Below are 24530 nucleotides of genomic sequence, written 5' to 3' on the forward strand. Positions count from 1 at the left end.
ATACATTTAATTTTCATGTGCTTTCTGCTGCTACTTGGTGTGCTTTCCTCTATACTTTCTAATGTGACATTTCTTAAGTCATTCCTTCCTTGAGATATTAAAGGAGTTACAGATTCACAGACTGACCTCTCTGTTCTATTTTGTTCTGACCTCCCCTTCCCTTTGCCTAGTTTAAAAGATTCTCTAAACTTGCTACCATCCCTTTCCCCAACACACCTGCACCCATGTCATTCAGGTGCAATCCATCCTTACTGTACAATTTGTACCCTAGTGAAAAATCAGCCCAGTGCTCTAAAAAGTCAAACCCCTCATTTTTACACCATGAGGCCCATTTATCAAGCTCCGTATGGACCTTGTGGGCCCGTGTTTCTGGTGAGTCTTCAGACTCGCCAGAAACAGCAGTTATGAAGCAGCGGTCTAAAGACCGCTGCTCCATAACCCTGTCCGCCTGCTCTGAGCAGGAGGACAGGAATCGCCACAATTCAACCCGATCGAGTACGATCGGGTTGATTTACACCTCCCTGCTGGTGGCCGATTGGCCGCAAGTCTGCAGGGGGCAGCGTTGCACCAGCAGCTCTTGTGAGCTTCTGGTGCAATGCTGAATACGGAGAGCGTATTGCTCTACGCATTCAGCGAGGTCTTGCGGACCTGATCCGCACTGTCGGATCAGGTCCGCAAGACCTTTGATACATAGGCCTCCATGTCTTTAACCATGAACTAACAGACCTTAGCTCCTTTTGCCTTACTGAATTAGCACACGGCACTGGTAATATCTTCGAAAATATTACTTTGGAGGTCCTTGCTTTAAGCTTGCTACCTAACTCTCTGAAGTAATTTTTTAGGACTCTCCATCTCCTGCTGATTCCTTCATTAGTACCAATATGTACCATGACTGCAGGATCACACCCACATCACTCTAACAATCTATGAATACGCTCCACAATATGCCTAACACGAGCCCCTGGAAGACAGCAAACTGTTCTATTTAAAGGGTCTGGATGACAAATTACCCTATCAACCTACCTAATAATAGAGTCTCCTACCACCAACATCTGCCTCAGGCCCTGACTTGTATGCCCCTCTTCCATGAGTGAAGGACTGTTAACTATAGTATGCCCCTCTACCATGTCTGATGGACTGCCCACCATAGTATGCTCCTCTTCCACAGCTAAAGTACTGTTCACTATACTAGACAACACAGCCCTCTCTGACACTGACACCCCTGAACTGATATCCCCAACATCTTCACTTAATCTGGCAAATCTGTTGGGGTTTACCATCTCAGAACTGGCCTGTGTCTTCCGCTTACCTTTACCTCGCCCTCTGACTGTGACCCAGCTACATCCTGGAGTCTCCTCATCTGAATCCTCCCCATTCCCACTGCTGGAAACATTAACAACCAGCACAATGAGCCCAAATTGACAAATTTAATATAGCATTTGCTTACAAGTATAATATAACATATAATATCTGCAGATGATAACAAGTTAAAAAAGCTTAAAAGTATATGGATCCATAATACTTACTAAAAACAATCAATGGTGACATAATTAATAATAAAAAACAATTTAAAAAAGATAAGAAAGATACAAAAGTAATACAGTAAGGTTACTGTATAATAATATGTATGGATTGGATGTCCTAGGAGACAGCAATGGGGATGGGGTCGTGAGACCAAAAATAAATAATATATGTGAAAATACCAAATAAAATCCTGTGAGCAATTAATAAAAATAAATGTAAAATCAATAAAACCAATAAAAAATGAATAAAGTCTAGGAAGTGGTGGTGTATGAGTCAATTAAGATGTCCTCGTGATCCAAATGTGTAGAAATCCAATGAAAAATGATATGAAGTCTAGAAAATTGTGATGTGTGAGTCTCCTCGTGATCCGAGTGTAAATCCAAAAAATAAAAAAAAAGTCAAAAAATATCAAAAAATAAAAGAATCAAAAAATATATACTTCAGTGGTAGTGATAATATTCCAACAGTGAAAAATCCAATACAGACAATGTCATAAATCAAACAGTAAAAAACTGTGAGCACTGGTTAACAAAAGTCCATGTGAACAACTTCATAAAAAATACTTGATGTAAAAGACAAATGTCAAAATAAAATTATGTAAAAAAATGTGAGAAGATCCAATCCCTGTGAAAAAAGGGATAGGATCTTCTCACATTTTTTTACATAATTTTATTTTGACATTTGTCTTTTACATCAAGTATTTTTTATGAAGTTGTTCACATGGACTTTTGTTAACCAGTGCTCACAGTTTTTTACTGTTTGATTTATGACATTGGGCGCCATGTACTAAGCTTCGAAGTGACCGTCCATCTGCATTTCCGCGTCAAAATTCGCTCACGATCTGCTTCTCGTATGTACCAATCTGCGATCTGGTGGAAAAACCACTATTTTCATCAGCGATCGTAATTTTACGCAACTGATCGTTCGGAAGCCTTTTTCCACTTACTACATGTTCGATCGCACGTAAATTCGCTGTAATCGGAAATTATGAATGTTACAACTAATCCATCCGCTCCAACTTTCACTGTAACTTTGCGTGATTTGCTTCGCGACCATTTAGGTAGCGAATACAATAGAAAACTATAGGGCGTCTCAACCTGACGCCAGGTAGAAGTACTTAAGTGAAAGGACTAGACTACTATTGTAGCATTATTGGTTTTTGGATCACTGAATGAAGATAGAGACACTTTTACACATGTTTATTTTCCGATTAATTCAATTACGAGGAAGAAGGGCTATACAGGCACCGATTGACAACTTGCAAAGAAGGAGAGGTAGAAGAATCAGAGTCCCTGGAGTTTTCCTTCCACGTATGGGTTTGGAAAGCATTTCTGATCGAGAGATTATCCAGAGATTCCGTTTGGACAGAGAAGCTATTATGGAACTTTACTATGAAATACCTGGAACCTATGACAGCGCGTTCACAAGCCATACCCGGACTATTAAAACTGTTGGCAGCCTTACACTTTTTTGCCACCGGTTCATTCCAAGCTGTGTCTAGCGTAATAGTTGGGAAAATGCACATTCTTATACATGTCAGCAGCCAGACGTTGCCGCTTATCTGACGATTATGACACCTAGATCGTCACGTGGGTAAAGAACTAAACCAATCAGGTCGCAGACTGCTTCTTAACTTTGCTCTTTCGCACTGAACGAAGCTTCAAAGTTATCAATAATCCGATTGTCTTCGACACACAATAGACGCGAAATTTTACGGCTTGGTTTTTAGTACATTCATGTAGCGAAGTGCCATCCGCATGGTGCGAATGCCGGCGGGTTATTTCGATACGGTCTGTGCGAAAAAACTGACGCCTTAGTACATGGCGTCCATTGTCTGTATTGGATTTTTCACTGTTGGAATATTATCACTACCACTGAAGTATATATTTTTTGATTCTTTTATTTTTTTACTTTTTTTTTTTTTTTTTTTGGATTTACACTCGGATCACGAGGAGACTCACACATCACAATTTTCTAGACTTCATATCATTTTTCATTGGATTTCTACACATTTGGATCACGAGGACATCTTAATTGACTCATACACCACCACTTCCTAGACTTTATTCATTTTTTATTGGTTTTATTGATTTTACATTTATTTTTATTAATTGCTCACAGGATTTTATTTGGTATTTTCACATATATTATTTATCTTTGGTCTCACTATCCCATCCCCATTGCTGTCTCCTAGGACATCCAATCCATACATATTATTATACAGTAACCTTACTGTATTACTTTTGTATCTTTCTTATCTTTTTTAAATTGTTTTTTATTATTAATTATGTCACCATTGATTGTTTTTAGTAAGTATTATGGATCCATATACTTTTAAGCTTTTTTAACTTGTTATCATCTGCAGATATTATATGTTATATTATACTTGTAAGCAAATGCTATATTAAATTTGTCAATTTGGGCTCATTGTGCTAGTGTACTTAACGACACTTATAGTTCATACCCTTATTTAGACCTAGCCTTTCACTAGGCGCTCCTAACACATCACAATTCTATTAGACTTTTTTCTTGGGTATCTAGAGACCCAATTGTTATAGGAGCTTAGGTCTTGGCAGTTAGCGCCGTCGGATAGATCATATTCTTATACCATTAACAACCAGCTCAGTCCTATCCATTTCCCTTTCAAGTGTCTGAATTCTATGCAGTGTTGCAATTCGTTCCTCCAGAACACCAATATGAGTTTCTAAAGAGACAATATGCTCACACTTGTGTTATAGCTGTTTCTTCAGAATGTTAAAGGAACATGAAAGTCAAAATTAAACATTTTAAATACCTTTCCCATTTTATTTTTTATAAAATTTACTTTGTTCTCTTGCTACCTTTTAATGTAGCTTAGCTCCTAGATATGCTCAGGATTGTGCACATGTCTTGAGTACTACATGCCACTCTTGAGCTTACCTCAGTATGCACTCATGGAAAGAAACCAAGTTTCAACAAAGGATATGAAAAGAAAATTTGATAATAGTAAATTAGCAAGATTTTTTTTTTCTTATTTTTTTATCTTTTTTTATCTAAACATTAAAGTTTAATTTTGACTTCTATATATATTTAACAAAACCATTTCTCATCTGACACTAAGCAGAATACTATTGTTTGTTAATTTGTAAACACTTCATATCACAGCTTGAATACAGTTACAATGATAACACTGTAAAATACATCTTTTCTTCTTTTGCAATATATAGGCGACGGTTGTATGTGATCTAGTGTTGCTTCATGTTCTGCCAAAAAGGAACTACTATAAAGGGAAGAAATTCAAATACACAAAAGTTGATCAAAAAGTAAGTAGGTTGATTTTCCTTTTTAAAGCAAAATAATTATTCTTTTTAATCTATAATATATAAAGGAAAATATATACAACAATAAATCATTTGTGTCCAAGAGAGAACACTTAATCATTCGCAACCTTTTTATTCTAGTTTCACCTAAAAGTGAACATAAAAATGTTGGAGAAAACAATAGTCTGGTATCTCTTTTTCACCATGAAATAAATAAATGACAGCGCTAAATATCAACAGTCTAAAGCAAAGAGGACGAACCATGAAAATGAAACAGAACTAACAGAAGGAATAAAGTTTCATGCTTCTTATGCACATCAGTGGTACTGTGTCTGCCAGAACATTGTTTTGTATGATATAAGTAACTGCATTACTAGGTACTGCTAGGGTTCCAGGCATTGATCACTTTAATACCCCTGGGTTAAAACATTAACTTTTTCATGTAATTGAAATCACAGGCAACCAAGGACTGAGTTACATGCACATTAACACCTTAAATACCAACGGGATATGCCTTTGCAGAATTCTGGCAATCTCGTGTTTGCAGTTCCTTGTAGCCTTAGTCCATTCAGACTGTACCATGTTCCTAGCTCTCAATAAGCGTACATTAACTCATTCAGCACATTTGGAAGACATGTACAAAGTTGCAATGTTTATTGCGCACTCTTCATAACATAGGTATTACAAGTCTGAAAAGAACGTTGTTACGCATCGCATTAACACGAATACCACATTTATTTCACTTGCGTAATCACGGCCGTGTAATGGATTCCCCCATAGAGATCAATGGAAACAGAAAAATAAACTGATTTTTCATCTAATACTCGAAATCGCGAGAACTACACATTGCTCTGTAACATTAAACATACAACTTAATGGACACAAATAATAATCATGTCAAATGTACAAACAACAATCGCTCACACAACATAGCAGATTTGCATTCAACATTCACAATTATTTACAACAAATACTACATAACATTTACACAAAATGAGGATTCAACAAATACGTTTGGATCTGCATCACGGGACAAAAGAACAAGAAAAGCAAATTACACACTTATACATTAACAAGCATTCACATTGCCGATTAGGAAAGATTTTTAAAAATATAGATTTAGAAAAGTTAACAAATACGATACAATCCAAAATTATAATTTTGATTTTGCAATACTAGCACACCTGGACCTTGTTTACTTTGCAAACTGATACATCATTAAGCATTTACATAGGGTATATAAGCATGCTCTGAACATGGCTACCTTGACTGTATTGCTTTTTCGAGGCAGGTACAGGTCTAGGTGTTGGAGGTTAGAGATAGTGAGAGAGAGATAGTGAGAGAGAGAGATAGTGAGAGAGAGATAGTGAGAGAGTGTGAGAGAGAGTTTGTGTACGAATCTGTCTGGGTGAGTGTGCGAGTGCTGCTTTGTTTTTCATTCCTTACACATAGTTAAACACATTCAATAAATACATACAAATACCAGTAACACTGCATACACACACATACACTCCATACCCAGTTTCATTTAAACCTATACCCATCCCATAGTTATATTTTGTTCTTTTTAGACAAATTTATTGTTTACACACCATCATTTAGCCTTTTTTTTATACATTTGTCTGTTATTACTACCCCTTACCCTATTTTCTAAAACCCATTCACACTTTGAGCACTTTTTACTTTTATTTCATTATTTTGACCCCCTTTCATTTGTGCACTTTCACCTTCTGAAAAGGTATGGCGGGAAGGAGGAGTAGGTTAGAGATTAGGGACGAGATTAGGCAGCAGATTAGGGACAAGATGAGGCAGGAGATTGAGGAGATTAGGGAGGAGATTAGGAAGGAGAGTGGAGGAGAAGAAGGGGAAAAGGAATTAGAGAGGAAGGGGGAGAGGTCAGGGTGATCCAGACATTGAAAACGCATTTTGAGGAGCCCAAACATGCGTTCAACTATAGCCCTAGTTAGCCTGTGCCCCTGATTATAGCGCTCCTGTGCCTTGTCGGTGGGGTTACGTAGAGGCATAATGAGCCAATTCCGGCTCATGTAACCTGAATCACCTATAAATAATTAACATTACAAAATATCAATATTATAAATATATGATAAATAATCAGATGATAAAATACATGTAAAGAAAGAAAAATAAAATGATACAATGCATTTGTGTATATGAAAATCGCATAAACTCCATGAAATTAACATGAGGGTTAAACGTTTACATAACCTAGCTAAACTTTCTATATGTAATACAATTTAATTGCTCCGCTAGTGATTTGCTGATTTTAAAGAGTCTTTCAAACTGCTAAACTGTCGTCTACATCAGTTATGTTTAAAGAGCTACACCGTCCCTTTAAATGTATTGTCAAGGTCATGAACTGCTACATATCTGTTTATATAACCCTAGACATTTGCTGAAAGAGACAAGTAAATGGTTAAACCACATTCTATATCTGCACATTTTAGCTATGACCTGCTACATATCTGTTTGGAGCTAAACCTAGACATTTGCTGAAAGAGACAAGTAAATCGTTAAACCACATTCTATATCTGCACATTTTAGCTATGACCTGCTACATATCTGTTTATATAAACCTAGACAATTGCTGAAAGAGACAAGTAAATGGTTAAACAACATTCTATATCTGCACATTTTAGCTATGACCTGCTACATATCTGTTTATCTAAACCTAGACATTTGCTAAAAGACAATAAAATGGTTAAACCTCATTCTATGGGGCCAAATTTTCAAGCTCTCCATAACTGGTCTGCCTGCTCTGAGGCTGCGGACATCAATTTGCCGATCCTATACGATCGGGCTGATTGACACCCCCTGCTGAATCTGCAGGGGGCTGCATTGCACAAGCAGTTCACAAGAATCACATATGCTGTCGGCATTTATCGATGAGCAGCAGACATGATCCGCTATATCGGATCATGTCTGCTTGCACCTTAACCCCTTAAGGAAAAAATCATTTTTCAATTGTCTTACCATTAAAGGGACAGTATACACTCATTTTCATATAACTGCATGTAATAGACACTACTATAAAGAATATGATGCACAGATACTGATATAAAAATCCAGTATAAAACTGTTTAAAAACTTACTTAGAAGCTGTCAGTTTGGCTCTGTTGAAAAGGCAGCTGGAAAGCCCACTGCAAGTGGCAAATAAGACCCTCCCCCTTCATTTGCATATGAAAAGACCCTTTACACAAACAGGAGCAAGCTGGAGAAGGTAGCTGACAGTATTCACATAAAACTTTGGGGCTTGGTTAGGAGTCTGAAAATCAGAGCAATGTTATTTAAAAATAAGCAAAACTATACATTTATTTAAAAAAAAAACCTTTATGGGCTATATAAATAGATCATCTACAAAACATTTATGCAAAGAAAAAATGAGTGTATAATGTCCCTTTAAGGACCAGGGCTATTTTTACATTTCTGCTGTGTTTGTGTTTAGCTGTAATTTTCCTCTTACTCATTTACTGTGCCCACGCATATTATGTACCGTTTTTCTCGCCATTAAATGGATTTTCTAAAGATACCATTATTTTCATCATATCTTATAATTTACTATACATTTTTTTATAAAATATGATGAAAAAATTGAAAAAAACACACTTTTTCTAACTTTGACCCTTAAAATCTGTTACACATCTACAGCCACCAAAAAAATCCATGCTAAATAGTTTCTACATTTTGTCCTGAGTTTAGAAATACCCAATGTTTACATGTTCTTTGCTTTTTTTGCAAGTTATAGGGCAATAAATACAAGTAGCACTTTGCTATTTCCAAACCATTTTTTTCTTTAAAATTAGCGATAGTTACATTGGAACACTGATATCTGCCAGGAATCCCTGAATATCTCTTGACATGTATATATTTTTATTTTAGTAGACAACCCAAAGTATTGATCTAGGCCCATTTTGGTATATTTCATGCCACCATTTCACCACCAGATGCGATCAAATAAAAAAAATTGTTTACTTTTTCACAAACTTTTTCATAAACTTATAGTTTATAGGGCAATAAATACAAGTAGCACTTTGCTATTTCCAAACCATTTTTTTCTTTAAAATTAGCGATAGTTACATTGGAACACTGATATCTGTCAGGAATCCCTGAATATCCCTTGACATGTATATATATATATATATATATATATATATATATATATATATATATATATATATATATATATATATATATATATATATATATATATTAGTAGACAACCCAAAGTATTGATCTAGGCCCATTTTGGTATATTTCATGCCATATATTTAATGCAACCATTTCACCGCCAGATGCGATCAAATAAAAAAAATTGTTCACTTTTTCACAAACGTTTTCATAAACTTTAGGTTTCTCACTGAAATTATTTACAAACAGCTTGTTTTTAGTAATTAGAAAGCCGCTAAATGCCGCTGCGCACCACACATGTATTATGCCCAGCAGTGAAGGGGTAATTAGGGAGCTTGTAGGGTTAATTTTAGCTTTAGTGTAGTGTAGTAAACAACCCAAAGTATTGATTTAAGCCCATTTTGGTATATTTCATGCCACCATTTCACCGCCAAATGCGATCAAATAAAAAAAACTTCACTTTTTCACAAACTTTAGGTTTCACACTGAAATTATTTACAAACAGCTTGTGCAATTATGGCACAAATGGTTGTAAATGTTTCTCTGGGATCCCCTTTGTTCAGAAATAGCAGACATATATGGCTTTGGCATTAATTTTTGGTAATTAGAAGGCTGCTAAATGCCGCTGCGCACCACACTTGTATTATGCCCAGCAGTGAAGGGGTTAATTAGGTAGCTTGTAGGGTAATTTTAGCTTTAGTGTAGAGATCAGCCTCCCACCTGACACATCCCAACCCCTGATCCCTCCCTGACCTCTCTCAAACAGCTCTCTTCCCTCCCCCACCCCACAATTGTCCCCACCATTTTAAGTACTGGCAGAAAGTCTGCCAGTACTGAAATAAAAGGCTTTTTTTTATTTTTAAAATACGTATTCTGCAGTGTAGGATCCCCCTTAGCCCCCAACCTCCCTGATCCCCCCAAACAGCTCTCTAACCCTCCCCCTTATTGTCCGCCATCTTGGGTACTGACAGCTGTCTGCCAGCACCCAGTTTGCATACAAATTAAAAAATATATATTTTTATTTTATTTATTTATTATTTTTCTGTAGTGTAGCTTTCCCCCTCAATAACCAACCCCCACCCCCTCCCAGGTCCCTTAGATAAAAAATGTCCCCCCTCCTCTCTTCATCCTTCCCTTTACACTATTCCATAGTGTAGGGCTCCCACCAGCTCCTGCCCCCGTGTGCGCTCCCGCCTCCGCCCCTGTGTGCATGCCTACATCTGTGCACGCTCCCGGCACCCCCTCCCCGCACGTGATCCTGACCCCCTCTGACATTATTCCCCCAGCGATGGCTGCCCACCCGCTTCCCTGGATTTGCAGAGTGGCTCTCTCTGCATTGGTGCGTTAAAAAAGGTATTGCAGTGATGCCTTAATATCGAGACATCACGGCAATACCTTGAAAGCGGCTGAAAGTGATCAGGATCACTTTAAACCCCTAATGACGTACAGTGTACGTCGTTGGTCTTTAATGACCAGTTTGTGTATGATGTACCCTGTACGATGTGTGTCATTAAGGGGTTAATAAATAGGCCCCTAAATCTGCACATTTTAGCTATGACCTGCTACATATCTGTTTGTATAAACCTAGACATTTGCTGAAAGACAATTAAATGGTTAAACATCATTCTATATCTGCACATTTTCCACATTACACAAACACAACTGTTTGAGAACATTAAAGTGGCAATTGTCTAACTTCTTAACCATTCTGTGCACAAGTACTCACCAATGAGCCACCCGTGAAGAAACTCTCTGTCCTCAAACTGTTGCCAGAAAGTGTTTGCGATTTTGGAAAGGACCCTCTTCTGATGGAGCCCGCAGAGCAATATGGGTGCAATCTATTGCTCCCAAAACATTTGACATTTCAACTATTTGATAGAATTCCCTCTTGAGGTGTCTCCAATCCTCCTCATTTTGAGGGAATCCTGCGAAAAGCCTACAAATTCTTTTCATGGCGTTCAGAAACCTTTAAACCACAGAGAAGGTGCCTTGAGACATACCAGACAAGTACCCCTCTGCAGATTGAAAGCTTCTGGACGCCAGGACATGTATGCAGCAAAGCATCTTGGACATGCCAGGAATAGCAGTGCGCATACCTCTGTGTGGCTCCAGATAAGGTCTTAGTACATTTGTAAGGATTCCAGGCCACCTTTTCCTTCTCTCCTTGTAACTGTGCTTCCTACCTGCTTTTAAGTCGTCACCTGACTGCAAACAGGTGCTTAGTAATTAAACTTGCAAGCAGCTAGCAGCAACGCTGCAACCTCGCTTCTGTGATTACCTTTAAGCCTATCTTTGGATTACAAATAACACCTTCCTTTCATCTGTGCTTATCATCATTCTAAGCACTGGATTTCAATACTGGAACAAGTTCCATTTCACTAAAGGAGTTACGCTTACAATCCAACAAGCTATCTTTTCTCATCAGCAGTTTACCCACAGCTCTCCTCAAACTGAACTACAGATATAGTTATTCAGTGTCTACAATACCAGTGAATTCAAGTCTCCTGTTTTATATCAAGACCACTTACAAGGTCTAACTGATTTCACTCCAAGCAAAGTGACCACCTCTTTAAACCGCACCGGAGTTTCAAACAGCAAGCCGCTGTCACTCACATCCTCTATTCCTCCCACTTCATCGGAACCTCGGAGATACACAGTGCAAGCCGCTGTCAATCAGTTTCTCTGTTCCTCCCACTCCTGTACGTAGCTCCGCTCTATAGCAGTCACGGAATCTCAGCTGCTCCTTCCAACTGACAGCTCTCCAGGATAAATGCGGTAAAGTTAGACAATCCTCTGTGCACTCACTGTGTGATAGTTGAATCGCCGCTGTGATGTTAGAATAACTCTGAGGCTCCAGGTTGTACTGTTTCTGTTATAGCCTCTCAGGGAACGTTTACTGTGATTTATCCTTATAATTTCATGGCAACTGACTTCCACATTTCAAACCACTTGATTCAAGATAAAGTCTGATGATTCTTTTTGCATTGTTTTGCTGAAGTACATAGAAGGAGATTTATATTCTACCTTCTAGTGTTAAATAAGATTAAGTCTATTTCACCTAATACAAACAGTCTATGCTGATAATAGCCTGTGTATATTGGTGATACATTCCTATACATATTTACGTCTGCAAGTGCGATCCTATTCTCTAACCTTTAGGGGGGTTCGCCTCCTTGCCCTTACAGAATTACTAAGCCACTATGGATCCAGCAGACTTGCCAAATATAGTATACAACCTTTCCCAAAGGGTGGATGAGCTCACTCAGGGTATGAGAGAGTTAAAGGCTGAAAATGACACTCTAAAGAAAGCTGTTCAGGATATCACAGCTTCAAAGACCCATACATCAGAACCTTTGATTGAACCTTTTATTTCCTCTCCAGAACCTTTCAATGGGGATAGAGCTTTATATCGGCAATATAGAAACGCTTGCCCTTTGACATTTACTCTAAAACCTGTCACCTATCCAAATGATAGAGTGAAGGTCCTAACGATGATCTCCTATCTGCGAGGGGAACCCCGTATATGGGCTGATACCCTCTTTGAGACTAACAGTTCAATCCTCTCTTCTCTGCAATCATTTCTTGCTGTTATGGATGAGCTGTACTCCGATTCGAATGTACAGCTCACAGCTGAGACAAAACTCAGGAAGCTAAAACAAGGTAACCGGCCAGTGGAATCTTATATCACTGACTTCAAACAATATGCAACCGATAGTCAATGGAACACCGTTGCATTAAAAAATCAATTCCGCCTTGGCCTGGCTGAACAAGTAAAAGACGAATTAGCTTGCACTGAGCTTCCAGATACCTTGGAAGGTCTTATCAGACTGTCAATGCAGCTTGACCGTCGTCTCAGAGAAAGAAAATCTGAACGCCAATATGGTGAGCCTGGCCCTAGAAGACCCACCATGTTGACCCATGGCCCTCTTCATTCTACTCCAAGTAAAGCTGAGCCTATGGATATAGGTGTCTTCAGAGGCCCACTCTCTTCGGAAGAAAGATTCAGGAGAAAGTCCCGAGGCTTATGTATGTACTGTGGTTCTCCCTCCCACTCAATCCGTGACTGTACTTCACTTCATAGGAACAAAAACAGTAAGTCACTTTCTTGCTTGACCTCATTGATTGTGCGTGATTCTCCAGTTCACTGTCTTTTACCTCTCTCTTTGCAGTGGGACAACAGGCATATGAAGATAGAGGCAATAATTGACACTGGAGCACAAGAAAATTATATTGATGCTTCCATTGTATTGAAAAATAAAATACCACTCTGCAAAAAATTGTCTCCTGTTTCTATTAAAGTTGTTGATGGTTCTGATATTTCATCTGGTCCTATCACGCACCATACCATTCCTATTCTCGTCACTACGATTGGGTTACATCAGGAATACATCACTTTTGATGTTATCACATCACCTCTTTTTCCTATTGTCCTAGGGATATGTTGGCTTCAGTTACATGAACCTCACATCACCTGGAGTTCTTTACATGTGCACTTTAATTCACCATATTGCAAGCAGACCTGTTTCCAACATCGTTCTTTACTTCATTTGTCTGAAACCACTCAAATACCCAAAGTCTACATGAAGTTTTCTGATGTGTTCAGCAAGAAGGAAGCGGAGACACTTCCCCCACATCGCCCTTATGACTGCCCTATCGATCTAAAACCAGGCATGTCTCCACCATTTGGTCGTCTCTATCCATTGTCACAACCAGAACTAGACCACCTGAAAACCTACCTCGATGATAATTTAAAGAAGGGTTTTATTCGTCCCTCAGTATCTTCTGCTGCCTCTGGGTTTTTCTTCGTGAGAAATAAGGATCAATCTTTACGCCCTATTATCGACTTTAGGGAACTAAACAAGATTACCATCAAGAACCAATACCCGTTGCCGCTCATCCCTGAATTAATCGAGAGACTGCAACATGCTACAATATTCACGAAACTCGACCTAAGAGGGGCTTACAACCTTGTCAGAATCAGGGAGGGCGACGCGTGGTTAACCGCTTTCCGTACTCGGTACGGCCTATTTGAATATCTGGTTATTCCATTCGGTCTCACTAACGCGCCTGCAACATTCCAGTATTTCGTGAATGACATCTTCCATGACTTACTTGATGTTTGCGTCATAGTGTACCTGGACGACATACTCATCTACTCCAACAACAAAGATGAACATACAAAACATGTGAGCTGGGTTCTCTCCCGTCTCCAAGTACATCGGCTTTATGCTAAGTTGGAGAAATGTGTCTTCCATACCTCAGAGATTGAATTTCTCGGTTATACCATTGGACCTAAGGGTATAAAGATGCAAGAAAACAAAGTTCACTCCGTTAGATCCTGGCCACAACCTACCAACAGGAAGGATTTACAACGTTTCCTGGGGTTCAGCAATTACTATAGAAAGTTTATTAGAAACTTCTCACATAAGGTTAAACCTCTTACCGCACTTACAAGTGTTTCGGTTCCTTTCATTTGGAATCATGCTGCCACACAGGCATTTCATTCACTCAAAGAGTCTTTTACTTCTGCTCCAATATTGCAGTTTCCAGACACCTCTTTGCAGTTCACTCTAGAAGTTGATTCCTCAGACTATGCTATTGGTGCAGTATTATCACAATGGAAAGATCTTAAACAACTACTCCATCCTGTAGCATTTTACTCAAAGCTACTTTCCCCAGCAGAAATGAACTACTCAATCGGGGACAAAGAGCTATTAGCCATCAAAAGATCTTTTGAGAACTGGAGACACCTCTTAGAGGGCACAACCCTTCCCATTCTGATCTATACTGATCACCGCAACCTTGAATTTCTGCAAAGAAACAAAACGCTCTCAGGTAGACAAGTCCGTTGGAGCTTATACTTCAGCAGATTCAATTTTCAAATAATCTACAGACCGGGTACTAGGAATGGTAAAGCTGATGCCCTCTCCAGAAGAGATCCAAGACCAATAAATACACAAGAACCAACCTCGATAATACCAGCTGATAGATTCCTAGGTCTTTTACCAACTTTTGTCTCACAAATACAACATTCTCTGCTCTCTGACACTGAAATTCCGTACAATCAAGTGACCTACCAAAACAAATTGTACTTTCATGGAAAGCAACTATACGTACCAAAAGTCCTGCGGAAGGATGCTATTCGACAACATCATAACCCTCCCCTATTGGGACATCCTGGCATAAACAAAACTAAAAGACTACTTGACAGATCTTACTGGTGACCAAACATGATTTCCACAATAAAGGCTTACATAGAAGACTGTACCATCTGTATCACTTCTAAAAAAGATAGAAACAAACCATACGGTGACCTTATGCCGACCGAAATACCCAACAGACCATGGCTTCACATAGGCATGGACTTCTTAGTCGAACTACCATTAAGCACTGGGTTTAATACCATTCTTGTCATCACGGATATCCTGAATTCAGTCGTCAGATATCATGGTCTTCCAAGTGTCATAACAACAGACAGAGGTACCCAATTTACCTCGAAGTTTTGGAAACATCTTGCTCAACATCTACAAATTGACCATCGTCTGAGTACCGCTTTCCACCCACAAACCAACGGACAGACCGAAAGGCTAAACCAATGGCTCGAACAGTATTTGCGCTGTTACTGCTCCTATCAGCAAACTAACTGGGCTCGCTATCTATACATGGCTGAGTTTGCTTATAACAATTCTACCAACAGTTCGACTAACTTATCGCCTTTCTTTGCTAACTATGCTTTCCACCCCAACTTCAGATTAGAGGAGACTCAAACTGTCAACTCTCCGATAGTTGATGACCTCCTACAAACCATCGCAGAGAATTTCCACTTCCTAAAACAGAATATCCTGAATGCCCAATCCTCACAGAAGAAGTACTACGATTTACACCGTCGACCTGCTCCTTCCTATGCAGTTGGGGACAGGGTTTGGCTTTCCACGAAACATATCAAAATACCAGTTCCTTTTAAGAAACTCACTGGTTTGTTCATTGGTCCTTTTCTCGTCACTCATGTTGTAAACCGTAATGCGGTCACCCTGGACCTCCCTTCGTCTATACCTGTTCACCCAACTTTTCATGTTTCTCTGTTGAAACCAGCCACTGATTCAACCCCTACCTCTAGCATTCTGCCTCCTGCTACCTCACCATTACACTCGGATACCTTTGAGGTCCAAGACCTTCTTGACTCCAGATTATGTAATGGGCAGTTGCAATACCTGGTTCGATGGAAAGGGTACTCTCCGGATGATGACACCTGGGAACCTTATACCCATATTGACGCTCCACGCCTGATATCCCGCTTCCACAGGCGCTACCCGCACTGTCCTAAGCATCAAGCCGAGGATCGGCTTCCTTGAGGTGGGGGGGGTATGTAAGGATTCCAGGCCACCTTTTCCTTCTCTCCTTGTAACTGTGCTTCCTACCTGCTTTTAAGTCGTCACCTGACTGCAAACAGGTGCTTAGTAATTAAACTTGCAAGCAGCTAGCAGCAACGCTGCAACCTCGCTTCTGTGATTACCTTTAAGCCTATCTTTGGATTACAAATAACACCTTCCTTTCATCTGTGCTTATCATCATTCTAAGCACTGGATTTCAATACTGGAACAAGTTCCATTTCACTAAAGGAGTTACGCTTACAATCCAACAAGCTATCTTTTCTCATCAGCAGTTTACCCGCAGCTCTCCTCAAACTGAACTACAGATATAGTTATTCAGTGTCTACAATACCAGTGAATTCAAGTCTCCTGTTTTATATCAAGACCACTTACAAGGTCTAACTGATTTCACTCCAAGCAAAGTGACCACCTCTTTAAACCGCACCGGAGTTTCAAACAGCAAGCCGCTGTCACTCACATCCTCTATTCCTCCCACTTCATCGGAACCTCGGAGATACACAGTGCAAGCCGCTGTCAATCAGTTTCTCTGTTCCTCCCACTCCTGTACGCAGCTCCGCTCTATAGCGGTCACGGAATCTCAGCTGCTCCTTCCAACTGACAGCTCTCCAGGATAAATGCGGTAAAGTTAGACAATCCTCTGTGCACTCACTGTGTGATAGTTGAATCGCCGCTGTGATGTTAGAATAACTCTGAGGCTCCAGGTTGTACTGTTTCTGTTATAGCCTCTCAGGGAACGTTTACTGTGATTTATCCTTATAATTTCATGGCAACTGACTTCCATATTTCAAACCACTTGATTCAAGATAAAGTCTGATGATTCTTTTTGCATTGTTTTGCTGAAGTACATAGAAGGAGATTTATATTCTACCTTCTAGTGTTAAATAAGATTAAGTCTATTTCACCTAATACAAACAGTCTATGCTGATAATAGCCTGTGTATATTGGTGATACATTCCTATACATATTTACGTCTGCAAGTGCGATCCTATTCTCTAACCTTTAGGGGGGTTCACCTCCTTGCCCTTACAACATCATACAGGTTCAATAGCTGCTGTCTATTGAGCTGATACTTGTCAAAAACCTTGGCATCACTCATGTTATCCAAGGTGAGCCTCACCCAGTGAACAGGAGGAGCCCTAATCCTCAGGCATTCCACATGCTCCTCTTTGAGGTGCCGGGCATGCCAGAGCCAAGCAGCACAAACCAAATAGCAGAGCAAACACGAAATGAGTAACAAGGTATGCAAACACACAAAAGCGATTTGATACAATGACGGTCATAAGGGATGCATTGGCCATGATGTTTGGGTGATTTATAGTGCAAAATATCCAATGGTAGCGTGTTCGTAATGATTGCTGATTGTATATACTTGATTGTATCTGAGCGGCGCGAATGCTTTCAAAGTTGGCATTTTTTTTGTTGAAATTTTGTTTTTATCCATTAAATCGTAATGTGAAAGTGTTAACGTGTAAAATATAACATATACAGTGTATCTTCAAAATGTTTGTTCATATGCGTAACAAATACTTAGTAAACGCGATGTTATATTAAAAACCATATGTGGCATAGATCTGATTGAGCAATGTTGTTGCAAAACGATAAAGTAACGGCTGACATATATAATATTATATATATATATATATATATATATATATATATATATATATATATATGTGTGATTGGTGAGATTTCAATATTTTACGTGTAACATTGAAATCGCAATAATAATGAAGATCTTTCAAACCTCTCGTCTACGTATATGTAATATTGAGTGATAAACTGATTAAAGAGGTAGTAAAGTCCTAATGATACAATCCCTATGGTTGAAGCTTAGAATGATGTTGTCATATTAGCTACATGCCTGTCTACTTTCCAAATCTTTGTTCTCTTGTTCTACTTTGCAACATTATTATTGTGTGCTGATTAAAAAGATAAATGTGTGTTTTGTTGTTGTGTGATGTGTGTTATGTACATATATGTATGTATTGTGATTCTCTCCCACATATGTTCATTTATATAAAGCAGTATAGCATTGTTGTTCCTTCCAAAAAAGCGACAAATAGAATATTTTCTAATGATATATTTGAATTAGACGGAATTCCGAATGGTATATTATGTTTAAATCCTGATCTTAAAGGGACACTAAAGCCATAATTTTTAATTCATGATTCAGACAGAGAATAAAATTTTAAAAAACATTCCAATGTACTTCAATGATCTAAATAGCTTCATTGTTTATATATCCTTTGTTGAAGAAATAGCAATGCACATGGGTGAGCCAATCACCCAAGGTATCTATGTGCAGCCTCCAATCATTATCTACTGAGCCTATCTAGATATGTTCATCAAAGCATATGAAGAGAATAAATCAAATGATATAAGTAAATGAGAAAACTGTTTAAAATTGCATACTCTTTCTGAACCATGAAATATAAAAATGGGGTTTTATGTCCCTTTAAATACGTGTTAATTCTTGAAAATGTTTTCCTATTTGTGATGATACAATTGATCGTGATTTATACTTGATGTAATGTAATTTCCTAAATGATTTTGACCTTGTACTGATGTTTACACATGTAAAACACTTAACTACAGTGCCAAATAGTATATTTTGTGATCTATTTGTCATTGCGGGACCTACGCAAGAATGAATGAATTAGCGTAAACCATAGACCACCCATATTACGAGTTTAAAAAAAGAAAATGATTGCTTGTGTTACGGAAATGCAAATGCCAATCGCGTGCACGAGCACATATTCCCCATAGAAGTCAATGGAGGAGAGAAATAGAAAAAAATAATTCCAACACTCCTGTTGAGCGCAAAGTGAGTGACGTCATGTCATTCAGTGAAATAGTACATGAAATCGTGATAATTTCATATTTTAAAAATGTTTTGTATACGTAATCTGCTGTATATTGTTTGTATGTAGATAATTATGTATAGATGTGATGGTATTTGTATGGAGATGTAGCTAAATGAGTGTATGTTCATGTCTATGTGTGTGCATTTTTTTTCTAACACCCGAGATCTCATATCTTTGATGCGTTATAATTTTAAAAAAAATATTTTATTAAAAATTAATTTATTGTTCAGTGTTTGTATGAGTGTAAGTGTACTTTGTATAATATTTTTGAAGTGATTAGTGAATGTTTTTGGTTGTGATATATCAATAACTACTGGTCTTGGATAGCATTATGGATTTGTGCATAGATAGGGATTTTGGTTGCGCTATGGAGGTTTTTTCGAACTTGTAATGGTTCTGCTATCGAAATTGATGCGTTATGGGCCATAACGCTACAATTTGAGTCATAACGCAGAACTTGTAATCTAGCTGAATGTAACATAGTAGATGAGGTTGAAAGAAGACAGAAGTTCTTCAAGTTAATTGATATGTAACAGAACAATTATGAACACAACCTTTATAACAAAGAAATAAAGTATCAGACTTTTTTTCTTGAGTGTTGAGATTCCTTTTATATAATACATTAATATAGATTTCCTAACTACCTCAACAGGTCTGTACTAATGTACACGTCCTGATTCCAATCTCCAATTTTAGGGATTATTCCCAAAATGTAAAACCTTTTCTAAATTGGTTTTAATGAAATCTGAAAGACTCTTTATATCAATTAAAATATTTTAAAACCTAATGGTTCATCTTAAACTTAATGAGGATTCTGGAAATCAGCGCATATGGCTGTCTAGGAGAGACAGAGTTCAGATTTAGGGGAAGCCCCTCTTAAATTGGGACAGTTAAGAGGCCTGCATCTATAAAGCAGGGAAAGGGTTACAAATTTACAGTTACATTAGGGTGAAAAATGTACATTTTATACTAGATTTGTTTACAATTCTTTGAATATTTATTTGTAATAAAAAAAGAATATTTCTTCAAATCTTAACTACATTTACAGAGTTATTTTTTTATATATGAGTAATTGAGATATATATATATATATATATATATATATATATATATATATATATATATATATATATAAAAGCAATTAAGCACTGTGCTGCAACAGCTCTGCATGCAAAATACATCTATTAAAATCTTTAAAACTGTAATTTTGAGTCCAAAATTGTTTTGCAGTTTGGAAACATACCCTTTGCTGTAGCCAGTTAGGAGCAGATATAAATCAGCTGCTGCACTAATAGGCAATGACTGTGTAAAATGTTTAGTGTTAAAGGACCACTAAATACAGTAAAAATGAATAATTGACAAATGCACAATAAAAATGCAATAGCACTTATTTTGAACTTGAAATGAGCAGTAGAATATTTTTTTGTCAAATTGAATCATGAAACTTTACTTTTGACTTTAGTGGCCCTTTAACCTTTTAACGCCGTTAGGACGTTGTAATCCGTCCGAATTTTGCTGGGCTTTAGCACCAAAGGACAGAATACAGATTCCTAACTGACATCCTAACTGCTTGGCTTTCCTGAAGCCACTGGCGCTTCCCTGATGGGATCGCGGTCTGGAGGGCGTGCCTAGCATCATAGGGACGCCCCCCTGACGCGATTCCATCATTGAAAACTCTTGATCACGTGCATGATTGCGAGATTTCATTTTTTTTACATTGGAACAGTTGTTCCGATGTAGACATGTTAACCCTGGCACATAAGGGTTAAGGTTCACAAACAATGTAGACTGTATTCTAATGTTCTTTACTCAGTTTATAATTTGTTTCAATTTCAGACCAATCTAGAGAAAGATGAGGACTTATCTCATTCAAATAACAGCACAGTTCCCAGTCCTGTTACGGCAAACTGCTAATAGGAGACGATTTCTGTTTGTAAACAGAACCAGGTACAGTATTTCACTGCAGAAATAACCTATATGGTAATACATTCATCTTTAGTCATGTATTTCACATGGTGAAACTAAAAGTTCCTTGTTCTGATTCTATAGAATGTTCAGCAAGCACTAGTCCTGCTTTTATACAGTAATTTATAACTATTCTCTTATCATTATCTTTAAGGTTCAACAACGGAATCCTGGTGATTTACTTTTGTGAACATATTTAGTAGTGATGTGGCATGCTCTTAATGAGACATAAAAATGCAAAATGAAAATACTGTAATATGTTAAAGCATTTTATTATTATACTTTTGCTTTCATGTAATTATGTTTTAACCCCTGCAAAGAGGTTAAACACATAAGTTAAAGTCAGCTCCAAAACAGCAATGCATACTGGGAGCTAGCTGAACATATCTGGTGAGCCAATGACAAGAGGCATATGTGTGTATCTACCAATCAGCAGCTAGCCCAGCTGCAGTACTGCATTGCTGCTCCTGAGACTTCCTTGGTATGCTTTTCAACAAAGGATTCAGAGAGAAGTAAATGTAATAGTCTCTTAAAATCGCACACTCTATCTGAACCATGAAAGTAAAATTTTGACTTGTTTCTCTTTAATATATTTCATTTTTTACACTCCCTTTTATTAAAGGGACAGTCTACTCCAAAATTGATATTGTTTACAAAGATAGATAATCCCTTTATTACCTATTCCCCAGTTTTAAATAACCAACACAGTTATTTTAATATACTTTTTTACCTCCTTGATTAACTTGTATCTAAGCTTCTTCAGACTGTCCCCTTATTTTAGTTATTTTGACAGACTTGCATTTAAACCAGTCAGTTCCCTCTCATAAGTAACTCCACAGGCATGAGCACAATTTTATCTATATGGCACACATGAACTAACGCCCTCTAGCTGTGAAAAACTGACACATGCCAAGGCGGCCTTCATGGGCTTATAAATTAGCATATAATCCTACCTAGGTTTGTCTTACAACTAAGAATACCAAGAGAACAAAGCAAATCTGATGATAAAAGTGAATTGGAAAGTTTAATTTTGACCAGACTGTCCCTTTTAATCTTTTAATTTGTGTATACTGTATGATAAGAAGTCACGTTGTCATATTCTCTAAAATTGAAATGTTAGAATCTTGCTAAACAAATGTTGAAGGAAAAAAAAAGAAAATGTTGTTATGCACGTTTAGCCGCACAGGGACTATTATCAAAGAAATTTGCTGTTCTCGTGAGTGGTAAGATATCTCCGATAGAAATAATGAGAGCTCTTTCCTATTTAAAAGTTTGCAAGTACATAGGAAGAACCGGGCATATGTTTAAACTGGAATATTATACCCAATACAAATCAAAATATACTGTTTTCAGTGCACTGTACCTTAAATCTGCTGTTATTTTCATATGCATAGGTTTTTATTTCAGAGTATTTAGTGTTTTGAGTATTTTTATAAAAGCTCACAACCTTTTACGTTGCGATCATTCTTATATAACCTCGCCAGCCCAGAGACCTTTAGATCATTCAACCCTAAATCTGTCTACCTCAGGTGCCTTACAAAGAATGAATCCTATAAATATTTAAATACAGGCTTTTTAAACAAAAAACCCACATAAAACTACATTTCTAAAACTTTATTCTCTAAAGGAACATTAAACTTCTGAGGACAGCTACAATAGAATGGTTATTACTCAATGTGCTATTGCTTTAAATCATGTGCCTTTAGCTGTTTTAAAAATGTTCTCCTATTTTATCTTAAAGGGGTCGATTTATCAAGCTACGCCAGACAGGGAGGTAGATATGCGCCCCTGTCCACCACAGCTCACCTCTGGTGGGCTGAATTCCGCTGCCGGAATTCAGCAATTGCACAATCACGTGCGGGAAGGAGCTGTCAATCTCCCCAGTCAGATGAGACCGGGGAGATTGAAATTCGCCACCTTCATAAATACAGACTGCAGCTTCTCTTGTGAGAACCAGCAGTTGTAGGGGGGTGAAGGCTGGCAAAGTCTTTGATAAATCGATCCCAAAGGGTCAGACAATGAAGCTCCACCTTTTTAAAGTGTGTCCTGCCATCTTAGAGCGCAGGTATTCTCACACCCTGTGACAGAAGTGGCGCGCATTTACAGATCAGTGATATTTCTTGTACCCTTATAACTATGGGAAAAATACAAAAACGTAAAGATCAAATTCTGTATCATGCATGTTAACCCCAAGCAAATGATGCTACTGAACATGTTCTCCAAGATGGCGGTGCTCAGCATGAAGAGACAGAGCTACAGCATTTGGCACCTTTAAGGCGTTTATATAGGAGAACAGCTTTGAAGAGAGTTGCAGGCACAGGAGGAAATATAATAACATAGTGACTAGTAGCCATTGCATAGTAGTTGTGCCCATCAATGTAATGTCCATTTCATTTATACTTCTTAAATCCTAAAATGCTTGAGCTGTAGATAATGTTGAACCTAAAACTTAAATGTACAGTTTAAAGTACAAAAAAAATCTGGGGTAAACTCCTAGTAAGTAATATGTATTGTTTTCTTTTTCTTCAGCAGGAACACAAAGGGATGGTGAATTCTGACCAGCATATCAGGTTTTGGTTACACAGTGATCCAAGAATTTTGTATCAGTGAACCCAGAACATTGTGGATATTCTCCTTTTTTGCATTTTGACTGCAGTTCCTAAAAAGTCCACCACAACTAAATTATTGTATTTTTTGTATGAAATAAAAGTGGTATAATGGTATCATTTTATTTGCAAGCCGTCCTTAATGGTTTTTTACATTCTTTTATAGGAAATATTAAAGGGGCAGCATAGTGGAGCCTGCTCTGGTGCTCGTTTAAGTTGTGTATGCACCAATCAGATAGTAGCCTGCACCTAGTGTTCGCCTCCATGCTGATATTTTATTAACAGTCACAGAATTGTTTGTACTGGAACATCCCTTTAATTCAGCAAATACAATAACATTCCTGATTATGAGCGTTTTGACATAGTATTTGATTAAGTTACTAACTTCACCATACAAATGCCAGTATTAGTTATCCATATATTAAATATTAAAACGCAGAATGTACAAGTGTTTCTAAAACTGTTTGTCCCACAATATTGGGACTCATAGCATTGTTCCTTTAAGTTAGACTGACCATATTTCCGCTTTAAAAAGGGACACATATGAAAAATACATTTGCCAGGGTTCTTATAACAGAACATTGTTCAAAGCATTTCTTTTAACAGCCTGACAAATGTATTTTTCCTATGTGTCCCTTTTTAAAGCGGCAATATGGTCAGCCTACTTTAAGTAGACAAATTCTTCTTTCATTGAAAAAACTGTATACTATTTGCTGCCTTTGAGCAGGCTTGGGA

At 37.8% G+C, this 24530-nt stretch overlaps 1 protein-coding gene across 3 annotated transcripts in view; it reads left to right on the forward strand.

Moving 5' to 3' along the window:
- P2RX1 (purinergic receptor P2X 1) overlaps positions 1-23920 on the forward strand; it is a 183288-nt gene extending 159368 nt beyond the window's left edge. For 2 of the 3 annotated variants that reach the window (XM_053707506.1, XM_053707508.1), the window contains 3 exons: positions 4731-4826; positions 21061-21171; positions 23719-23920. In XM_053707506.1, the coding sequence (XP_053563481.1) occupies positions 4731-4826; positions 21061-21138 (174 nt within the window). In that variant the 3' untranslated portion in view covers positions 21139-21171; positions 23719-23920. The remainder of the gene's footprint in view (positions 1-4730; positions 4827-21060; positions 21172-23718) is intronic. The other variant, XM_053707507.1, reaches the window with a different exon arrangement.
- The last annotated feature ends 610 nt before the right edge of the window (positions 23921-24530 follow it).

The sequence above is a fragment of the Bombina bombina genome, chromosome 3 (genome assembly GCF_027579735.1).
Source record: "Bombina bombina isolate aBomBom1 chromosome 3, aBomBom1.pri, whole genome shotgun sequence".
Taxonomy (NCBI): Eukaryota; Metazoa; Chordata; class Amphibia; order Anura; family Bombinatoridae; genus Bombina; species Bombina bombina.